This window comes from Oncorhynchus tshawytscha, unplaced genomic scaffold, assembly GCF_018296145.1.
Source record: "Oncorhynchus tshawytscha isolate Ot180627B unplaced genomic scaffold, Otsh_v2.0 Un_contig_1019_pilon_pilon, whole genome shotgun sequence".
Taxonomy (NCBI): domain Eukaryota; kingdom Metazoa; phylum Chordata; class Actinopteri; order Salmoniformes; family Salmonidae; genus Oncorhynchus; species Oncorhynchus tshawytscha.
This window is the reverse complement of record NW_024609758.1, coordinates 107,748-118,244: the sequence shown is the minus strand read 5'-3', so window position 1 is coordinate 118,244 and position 10,497 is coordinate 107,748. Positions and strand designations below refer to the sequence as shown.

Below are 10,497 nucleotides of genomic sequence, written 5' to 3'. Positions count from 1 at the left end.
CAGTGCCTAAATTCTTCCCACAGTGATCACAGATATGGGAGCCAGGCCTGTCTCCTGAGAGGGTTTTGTGTTGTTCAGCATTAGACCAGCTGTGGGGTTTCTCTCCCGTCTGTGTTGCCTTGTGTATTATATGGCTACTCTGCCCCGGTGTCTTCCTGCAGTCGACCAGCCGCACAGACACCCTCTTCAGACCGCACAATAAGGCGCTACCGGGAGAGGCACCGGGGACCGCTACCGGGACTCTGGGAGGGCAAAGGGGGCGGGGGAGGTTTGTCCTAGAAAATCATAAAAAATAGAAATGGAATGAATCAGGGCGGGAAACACTCTCCAGCCAGTCGAGTCATTATTGCAGAGAAAATCAACCATCTTTCCTTGATTCCTCTCATCTGTCGATTCCTCGGCATCCTTCTTAAAATATACTGGAGGATAAAGAGAAATAACCTAGAACCTTCTCCAATGCATTTACAGGAGGTGGTCCAGGAATCAACGATGAGAGGATTCAAGGAAAACTGAAACACACTTCAAGCAGAGGTCGCATTAACGCCGTTCTTCACGCATAAAAGGAAAGATAAAAACGCAGAAAAAAATATCTTGTTTTGCATTGTTTTTTGTTGTTGTAACTCCAAATCATGAATTTAAAAACGGACACATTTTTTGTGCTTCAAGTTGCACTTCTACCTTCGGATGAAATATCTTCGCTCTCTTCTTGACCAATTACATTCCAGCACTCTGACTGCTGTTTGCTTCAGTTCACTTACAATGCTTAAAGATGAACTTCAAAGCAAAAACATCAGGAAATGTATCTGGCTCCATTCTTTCTATGATGAACATTATAAATATGTTGGTCGTGCATCGTTTTGGTAAAATATACCTTGTTTTTTTTAGTGTAAGCTCATTTACTTGCGTGGCTGCTAGCCAAATAGCTTCAGTTGGCATCTGATGAAATGCATGTGAATTAAAACTGTATTTGCATGTCTATTGATCACTCTATTGAAGAAAGAACACTTAACTTTCAATATAAAAAGCAGGGGAAATGGTTTACAACACTTTATGGTCTGTGTTTTAAAAAAGAATGCTGATTTCTAAAAGCTAATGTTAAACAGGAATTTAAGTACTCACCTCTCTCACTCTCTGCTCTGGTGTGTGTCTCTCTGGAGACAACTCCACCTCCAGCCCATCACTAGCCATCCAATCCGTGTCCTCCTCGTCCCAGTCTACAGCGTCATCGGATTGGCTGGGACTCACGGGCTCCGCCTTCAGTCCGTTGCTAGGCAACCAATCCCTGTCCTTAACGTTGCAGTCTGCAGCATCATCGTCGTCGTCGTCATCAGCACCATCGTCATCGGATTGGCCGGGACTCATGGGTACAACGCTACCATTCTCCTGTATCCCTTTGAGGTCCTCTTTCAGTTGGAGTGACCAAGATGTCCCCTGCTCCTCCGATTTAATTGAATCCGTATTGTCCTGCATTTCCTCCACATTCTCTGTAGGGATGCTCCTCTGAGTGGCGAAACTCTCCACAACCATCTCCTCTACTGGGTGAGTTCTTCTCGTGTGTTTCCTCAAGTTTCCACAGTCACTGTAGTCCTTTCCACACTGGGGGCAGACGTACGGTTTCTCCCCAGTATGAGTTCTCAGGTGTCTCTTAAGACTGGCGGCCACAGGGAATGCCCTACCGCATTTAGAGCACACGTGTGGGTTCTTCCGAGGATCACTTGGCGGGTGTCGTGTTTTTATGTGTGATTCCAGCCTTCCTGCAGTTATGAAGCTCTTCTTACATTGACCACAGCGGTGAGGGTGGTCTGTGTGAAACACTAGCCGGTGATGTTTAAGACTTGATTTTCCAATGAACTGCTTCCCACAATCCGAGCAGTGGTGAGGTTTCACTGAGGGATTCACTGTGTGTTGTTTAACAGTGTGCGATCTGATGTGCCTCTTTAATTTACTCTGGTCTGGTGTGTTGCTAAGCAACCCAGCTCCTCCCTCTTCATTCCATTCTTCATCGCAGTCGACAGCATCATCATCATCATCACATTGGCTGGGATGCAAGGGCTCTGCTGTCAGTCCGTTGCTCGACAACCAATCCCTGCCCCCCTTGTGGTGTTCTTCATTGCGGTCTACATCATCTGATTGGCTGGGACTCATGAGTGCACTGCTACCCTCCTCCTGTGTCCTCCTGATGTCCTCTTTCAGTTGGACTAACCAAGACATTCCCTGCTCCTCTGATTTCATTGAATCCGTATTGTCCCACATTTCCTCCATGACTTTACGCCTTAATAAGCGATGATTCATCCCTTTAATTTCAGATCCATCTTTGCCATGACGTTCACACAGGTAGCGTAAATTGTCCTCAGTTAAATTCCATAAACTCTTTTCGATTTCATCCATCAACCCTTCCTTCTCTGAACTCATTTTGTCTCAGCAGAGTTAGAATGTTAAAAAAAAATGTTTTTAAATAAAAATAACAACTTGCTATTGAATGGAGCTGTCACTAGTGTGAGGTGTGTCTCTCTCCTGTGTATTCACAGGTCTCCTATATCTCCTGCCAAACTGGGAGCCTCGGGAAGTGCTGCATTATGAGTCTCTGTCAAAGACAAGTTATTTCAGGGTCCGATCTTCTTCCTGTCACCAGAACTGTGGAATCCCTTGTGAGGTCACCTGTGGAATCCCTTGTGAGGTCACCTGTGGAATCCCTTGTGAGGTCACCTGTGGAATCCCTTGTGAGGTCATCTGTGGAATCGCTTGTGAGGTCACCTGTGGAATCCCTTGTGAGGTCATCTGTGGAATCCCTTTGTCCCTTGTGAGGTCACCTGTGGAATCCCTTGTGAGGTCACCTGTGGAATCCCTTGTGAGGTCACCTGTGGATTCCCTTGTGAGGTCACCTGTGTAAATAGGACCTATGGTGTAAAACAAAAACATTTTATACAGGCGTGCATTATGTATAGTGACATTCTATATTTGTCAAGTCCGTGAAATGTTGACTTTTAATTTACTGTCACTATTTCATTTGAACTTAATAGAACAATATAATAAAACAAATATTAATGACAATAAAAATATTTTTGTAAGATATACATGAAATGTCAAGGTTCCCACGACGAGGGCTTGTATTTTGAAGCTAACTAACGTTAACTAGTGTAACACGAACATTAGGTACAACAGTAACTCATTGATTATATGTACAGTCACTCAGCCTTTATTTACCAAATAGAAAACTATCGTCGTTTTACTCCTTCGTCGACTCTGTTTGAGCAGAGCTTCAAATTAGTTCGCAGGAGCTATTAGCTAGACAACAGTACCAAGCTAAACATGTATCTGTCTGATGATGAAACGTCACCTAGCTAACAGTTATGTAACCGTAACGACTAGCTAACTACACCGTTTGGACAAAACCAATACCTAATGTTTTAATGACCTGATTTATTTAAACATTTCCCCATTCTCCCCTCACCGTTAACGCAATCAAAGAATGGCCATATCCAAACTATGTGGAATGGCGTCCAGTGACGGCATCAACTTCCGGGTTAGCTGCTGCCCCGGAAGTAGTTCTAGGCGGTTCTGTCAACATTGGCTAGCCTGCTTAGATAAACCTTACTCAAAAGCATTGTAGCTATATTTATTTACAAATATATCTTCACTATAATTGGCGTAGATTATTTCCATCCCGTGATAACGTAGATATGGAACTATTAAACCAGCCAGACGTGAAGTTACAAACGACAAGTTAAGCTAACATTATTAGCTAGCTAAGTACCGTTAGCTAGCTCAGTATGCTATGCTAACTTAGCCTGCTATCTATTTTTGCAAAACAGCTGTGATTTCTCTTTGCAAAGCAACATTTGAACTGATTGCTTGCTACAGCCAGAGAACCACATTTTCTCGGCTATTTTTTTGTTGTCGCTTCGGCTCACACAATGTATGAGGTGAGAAGTGAGCTTAAGCTAGCTAATTGCCCTGAAACTAAAGCATGTTTTGCTTGAGCCCAAAGCCATATATACAGCAGGTATAGATATAGCTGGTTAGCTAGTTATGTAAATACATAGCTCTGCTTTAGTAAACTCCATTGTCAATGTCTTGTTCAAGGTTAGCTTGTCATTTGTAGAAGTTGATATACATTTGTCAAGTAGTAAGGACTATTTTATCAAGTCAGTTCGTTATTAAGACCAAAACCAATGACATGACATCTTCTAGGCCTATCTCTGACTGTACTTTTTAAAATCAGGATTTTGATGAACCCCAGGCAAACCTACTGGTTCCTGACTGTGTCCATGGTGACCAGAGAACCAGCGGCCCAGAGATGGTTCCTAGGAGCCTTGACTACTTCAGTGACTTTCTAAGATTGAGAGGTAAGTCGGGTTGAGAGATTTCCGTTAACTTTAGTAGGTGGAGGATGAGGCAGACTGAATGTTGAAACGATCTGACTGTGTTGTTTAGGTACGGTTTTAACAAAACAGTGCAACACTTACACAAGCTGGGATGTACTCACCAGGAGCCTAATGGCCGAAACAGGGAAAGAGACTATAAGAAACACTTGTTTTAGTTTGTTTCAGTGTACACAAATGAATACACCCCTTTGGTTTCCACTCGAGCAATCCTGATCAGACTCTTCCTATATCCCCACAGGAGAGACAGGAGAGAGTTCCAGCCGTCACTCTGACAGTGAGGGGACAAGTTCAACCTCAGGGAACCTGAACAACAGGAGGACAATCACACAGACAAGAACACACACAGCTGCAGAGAGTGTGGAGAGGAGTTCCCTACCCAGCATTATCTAAGAAAACATCGTAGTAACACAACACACACAGGAGAGAAGAAGACCAGTCCCAAGCCCAGGAAGAGCTACAGCTGCCTGGACTGTGGGAAGGAGTTCCCATGTCCGTCTAAACTACAACGACACCTTCTGACTCACACAGGAGAGAGGCCCTGCTTCTGTTCTGACTGTGGGAAGAGTTTCACTCGGGAGGAACATCTGAAGACACACCAGCGGTTCCACTGTTCTAATGGGGAGGGCAGTCCCTCTATATCGGGAGATCCTGAACAGGCAAAGAACTGCTGCCTGGAATGTGGAAGAGAGTTCTCTAGCGCTTACAAACTACGCAGACACCTGCTGACACACACGGGAGAAAAACCTCACTCTTGCTCCGTGTGTGGGAAGAGTTATACTTATCTACACACCTTGAAATCACATGAGCTGAAACACACCGGGAGAAGTCTTACAAATGTTCCGTGTGTGAGAAGAGCTTCAACCAAAAGGGAAATTTGAACCAACACATGCTAGTGCACACTGGTGAGAAACCTTTCTCCTGCTCTGTCTGTGGCAAGTGCTTCACCCAGAAAGCCAACCTGACTGCCCACCAGCTCTCCCACACAGGAGAGAAGCCTTTCTCCTGTTCCGTCTGTAGGAAGGGCTTCACTCAGAAAGCATATCTTAAACAACACCAGAAACTGCACACTGGAGAGAAGCCGTACGCCTGCTCCGAGTGTGACAAGAGGTTCACCTTCTGTACATCCTTGAAAAGACACCAGCTGCAACACACAGGAGAGAAACCGGACTCGCTAAGTTGTAAAGAAATACACCAGCAATCGCACTGCAAAAAAGTCGAGGAGAGTCTCTCTGCATCAGCAGCAGAACCTGAACAACACCAGGAGAATCACAAAACTAAGACGTCGTCTCACTGCTGCTCAGAATGTGGGAAACATTTTAAAAATTCATCGTCTCTACAGACCCACATGAGAATCCACACGGGAAAGAAGCCATACCCCTGCCCCGACTGTGGGAAGAATTTTGCTACAAAAGGAAGTTTGAATTTGCACCAGAGGTCACACACAACAGAAGCAGAGAAACCCGTCCACTGTGAGAAGGAGAACACATCACAGGGGCAGCAGATGGTATCTGATAACTTACAGGACCTCTGTCAAACACTGGGGCTGAAGGCTAAAGTCGAAGAGGAGGAGGAAGAGGAGAAGGAAGAGGAGGAGGAGGATGGAGAAGGGCCGACGGATAATGCAGAGGAAGTTGGAGGGCTGATTAATTCTGATGGAGAAGAAGTTGACTGGGGTTCTGTTCAACATAGTAAGTGGAGGCAGAACTCTGTTCTTTAGTTGACTGGGGTTCTGTTCAACATAGTAAGTGGAGGTAGAACTCTGTTCTTTAGTTGACTGGGGTTCTGTTCAACATAGTAAGTGGAGGTAGAACGCTGACTGTTCTCCAGTTACACAGTAATAGTCTGACTCATTATCGAACCCGGTGGTTTTAAGGAACTCAGTCCGGCTTTAAACGTACTCTTGAAAGTTGTAATAGTAGAATGCACAAGGTCATTCCATACCATAGAGAGATATTTATAACTGGTCTGAAATGTCCTGGTCAACTAGCCCATGTCAGCTAACGTTTTTTTAGCTCATAGATTTTGATGCCATGTTTGAGTCACTCAGATATCACATGAATAGACATTAGACATGACTTCAAAACAGCAACATGTTCCCTGCTCATTAGACATGACTTCAAAACAGCAACATGTTCCCTGCTCATTAGACATGACTTCAAAACAGCAACATGTTCCCTGCTCATTAGACATGACTTCAAAACAGCAACATGTTCCCTGCTCATTAGACATGACTTCAAAACAGCAACATGTTCCCTGCTCATTAGACATGACTTCAAAACAGCAACATGTCCCCTGCTCATTAGACATGACTTCTATACAGCAACATGTTCCCTGCTCCCTGATGACAAAATGTGTAGAACTGCAGGAACTTTAAACCTGGAACATCCTCTCCACCAACCAGAGGCGTGTGAACGGTGTGGCATGAACAGTGCTGGTGCCCATAGAAATAGACCTGTATCTGATGCTGTCTGGACAGTAGTAGTGTGGCATGAACAGTGCTGGTGCCCATAGAAATAGACCTGTATCTGATGCTGTCTGGACAGTAGTAGTGTGGCATGAACAGTGCTGGTGCCCATAGAAATAGACCTGTATCTGATGCTGTCTGGACAGTAGTAGTGTGGCATGAACAGTGCTGGTGCCCATAGAAATAGACCTGTATCTGATGCTGTCTGGACAGTAGTAGTGTGGCATGAACAGTGCTGGTGCCCATAGAAATAGACCTGTATCTGATGCTGTCTGGACAGTAGTAGTGTGGCATGAACAGTGCTGGTGCCCATAGAAATAGACATGGCGTGGGGGGGGCTGAGTCTAACAGAGACCCCTGGTCTAACCCATAATACCAACCTATCTCTACAGGAGAGGGTCCTGGTAGTCTCATTATAACCCATACTACCAACCTATCTCTACTGGAGTCCTGGTAGTCTCATTATAACCCATAATACCAACCTCTCTCTACAGGAGTCCTGGTAGTCTCATTATAACCCATAATACCAACCTCTCTCTACAGGAGTCCTGGTAGTCTCATTATAACCCATAACACCAACCTATCTCTACTGGAGTCCTGGTAGTCTCATTATAACCCATAATACCAACCTCTCTCTACAGGAGTCCTGGTAGTCTCATTATAACCCATAATACCAACCTCTCTCTACAGGAGAGAGTCCTGGTAGTCTCATTATAACCCATAATACCAACCTATCTCTACAGGAGTCCTGGTAGTCTCATTATAACCCATAATACCAACCTATCTCTACAGGAGTCCTGGTAGTCTCATTATAACCCATAATACCAACCTCTCTCTACAGGAGTCCTGGTAGTCTCATTATAACCCATAATACCAACCTCTCTCTACAGGAGTCCTGGTAGTCTCATTATAACCCATAATACCAACCTCTCTCTACAGGAGTCCTGGTAGTCTCATTATAACCCATAATACCAACCTATCTCTCTACATGAGTCCTGGTAGTCTCAGTATAACCCATAATACCAACCTCTCTCTACAGGAGAGAGTCCTGGTAGTCTCATTATAACCCATAATACCAACCTCTCTCTACAGGAGAGTCCTGGTAGTCTCATTATAACCCATAATACCAACCTCTCTCTACAGGAGTCCTGGTAGTCTCATTATAACCCATAATACCAACCTATCTCTACAGGTGAGAGTCCTGGTAGTCTCATTATAACCCATAATACAGGAGTCAATAACCCATAATACCAACCTATCTCTACAGGAGAGAGTCCTGGTAGTCTCATTATAACCCATAATACCAACCTCTCTCTACAGGTGAGAGTCCTGGGTAGTCTCATTATAACCCATAATACCAACCTTTCTCTACAGGAGTCCTGGTAGTCTCATTATAACCTATAATACCAACCTCTCTCTATGGGAGTCCTGGTAGTCTCATTATAACCCATAATACCAACCCCTCTCTACAGGTGAGTCCTGGTAGTCTCATTATAACCCATAATACCAACCTCTCTCTACAGGTGAGAGTCCTGTCCGTCTCATTATAACCCATAATACCAACCTCTCTCTACAGGAGAGAGTCCTGTCCGTGGCTCTGTCTCATTATAACCCATAATACCAACCTCTCTCTACAGGAGTCCTGGTAGTCTCATTATAACCCATAATACCAACATATCTCTACAGGTGAGAGTCCTGGTAGTCTCATTATAACCTATAATACCAACCTCTCTCTACAGGTGAGAGTCTTGGTAGTCTCATTATAACCCATAATACCAACCTCTCTCTACAGGTGAGAGTCCTGTCCGTGGCTCTGGTAGTCTCATTATAACCCATAATACCAACCTCTCTCTACAGGTGAGAGTCCTGTCCGTGGCTCTGGTAGTCTCATTATAACCCATAATACCAACCTCTCTCTACAGGTGAGAGTCCTGTCCGTGGCTCTGGTAGTCTCATTATAACCCATAATACCAACCTCTCTCTACAGGTGAGAGTCCTGTCCGTGGCTCTGGTAGTCTCATTATAACCCATAATACCAACCTCCAACAGGTGGAAGAGAGTCCAAACATTTTAATAGGAGATAGTCTCATTATAACCATAATTATAGACCTCACTGTTCAGGTGAACCCTGTTTTTGTTCCAACATGGTTTCTCATTATAACCCATAATACCAACCTCTCTTTCTACTGAGGATCCTGTCAATCGTGGCTCTGGTAGTCTCATTATAACCAAAGAATACCAACCTCACTCTAACAGGTGATGAACATTCATCTCATTATAACCCATAATACCAACCTCTCTCTACAGGAAGAGAAGTCCTGAAGTGAAGAGTGGTAGGTCTCAAGATAACCCATAATACCAACCTCTCTCTACAGGTGAGAGTCTTGGTAGTCTCATTATAACTGTTGAACCTTCTCTACAGGTAGAACAAGCTTCCTGGGATAGTCTCAAATGGTAGTCTCAGTTATAACCCATAATACCAACCTCTCTCTACAGGTGAGAGTCCTGTCCGTCTAGGTAGATCTCATTATAACCCATAATACCAGATGTTATTGGTCACATGGTTAGAGTCCTGTTAGTCTCATTATAACCCATGTTAACCTGGTCACACAGGTTAGAGAGTCCTTGGTCACATGGTTAGTCTCATTTATAACCCATGGTACCAATGTCTTGGTCACAGGTTAGAGTCCTGTTATTGGTCACTGGTAGTCTCATTATAACCATAATACCAATGTTATCTCTACAGGTTAGAGATGTCCTGGTCACATGGTAGTCTCATTATAACCTATTGGTCACATACTACAGGTTAGAGTTATTGGTCACATGGTAGCTCATTATAACCACATAATACCAACCTTATTGGTCACAGGTTAGCAGATGTTATGGTCACATGGTTGGTAGTCTTATTATAACCCACAATACCAACCTTATTGGTCACAGGTGAGATGTCCTGGTCCGTGGCTCTGGTAGTGAAGGAGGGTCACATTACATCAAACACCAACAAGGTGGGAGAGAATAATAACAAACATTTTAATAGGAGATATTGGTACCATTATAAACATTATTATTATAGATTTCACTGTTCTATTGAACCCGTTTTGTTCCAACATGGTTTCCATGATGTTATTGGTACTAGAACATGGTTAGCTGATTTATTGGTCACAGGATCCTGGGGCTCAATCATGGTTAGCTGATGTTATTGGTGACCAAAGACATGAGTTAGGACATCACTCAAAGACCTGGTTAACATTCATATTGGTCACAGGGGAGGAAGAAGATGTTATTGGAAGAAGAACATGGTTAGCAGATGTTAGGTGGAAGATAAGAAGGTTGAAGATGAGGTCAGGAGGAAGGGTGGAAGAGATTGTTGATCTGTTCACATACTGGTAGAACAAGCTTCCTGGGATACATGGTCATCTTGGTAAATCAAAGTCAAATCACATGTTATTGGTCACATACACAGGGTTAGCAGATGTTATTGGTCACATACACATGGTTAGCTAATGTTATTGGTCACATGGTTAGCAGATGTTATTGGTCACATACACATGGTTAGCAGATGTTATTGGTCACATGGTTAGCAGATGTTATTGGTCACATACACATGGTTAGCAGATGTTATTGGTCACATACACATGGTTAGCAGAT

General features: G+C 43.8%; 2 protein-coding genes across 2 annotated transcripts; one reads left to right on the top strand and one right to left on the bottom strand.

The window, feature by feature from the left end:
* Positions 1-206: 206 nt before the first annotated feature.
* LOC121845759 (zinc finger protein 177-like) lies at positions 207-3,562 on the bottom strand. The gene is made up of 4 exons (XM_042317648.1): positions 3,205-3,562; positions 2,811-2,897; positions 1,120-2,778; positions 207-275 (listed from the first exon to the last, which is right to left on the bottom strand). Exons 3-4 carry the CDS (start codon positions 2,410-2,412, stop codon positions 207-209), a joined length of 1,362 nt encoding a protein of 453 aa, XP_042173582.1. The 5' UTR covers positions 2,413-2,778; positions 2,811-2,897; positions 3,205-3,562.
* A 1,647-nt stretch (positions 3,563-5,209) lies between these two features.
* On the top strand, positions 5,210-8,881 carry LOC121845755 (oocyte zinc finger protein XlCOF19-like). Its single transcript, XM_042317644.1, has 2 exons — positions 5,210-6,073; positions 8,642-8,881. The coding sequence occupies exons 1-2, from the start codon at positions 5,272-5,274 to the stop codon at positions 8,743-8,745; spliced, it is 906 nt and encodes a 301-aa protein (XP_042173578.1). The 5' UTR covers positions 5,210-5,271; the 3' UTR covers positions 8,746-8,881.
* The last annotated feature ends 1,616 nt before the right edge of the window (positions 8,882-10,497 follow it).

What these genes read in the sequence shown, in the direction of transcription:
- LOC121845755 (XM_042317644.1), top strand. Translation starts at nt 5,272, where the DNA reads ATGCTAGTGCACACTGGTGAGAAACCTTTCTCCTGCTCTGTCTGTGGC. An exon ending in CTGGGGTTCTGTTCAACATA is followed by an intron (nt 6,074 to 8,641) that starts GTAAGTGGAGGC and finishes CTCTCTCTACAG; the next exon opens with GTGAGAGTCCTGTCCGTGGC.
- LOC121845759 (XM_042317648.1), bottom strand. Translation starts at nt 2,412, where the DNA reads ATGAGTTCAGAGAAGGAAGGGTTGATGGATGAAATCGAAAAGAGTTTA. An exon ending in CAGAGCAGAGAGTGAGAGAG is followed by an intron (nt 276 to 1,119) that starts GTGAGTACTTAA and finishes ATGATTTTCTAG; the next exon opens with GACAAACCTCCCCCGCCCCC.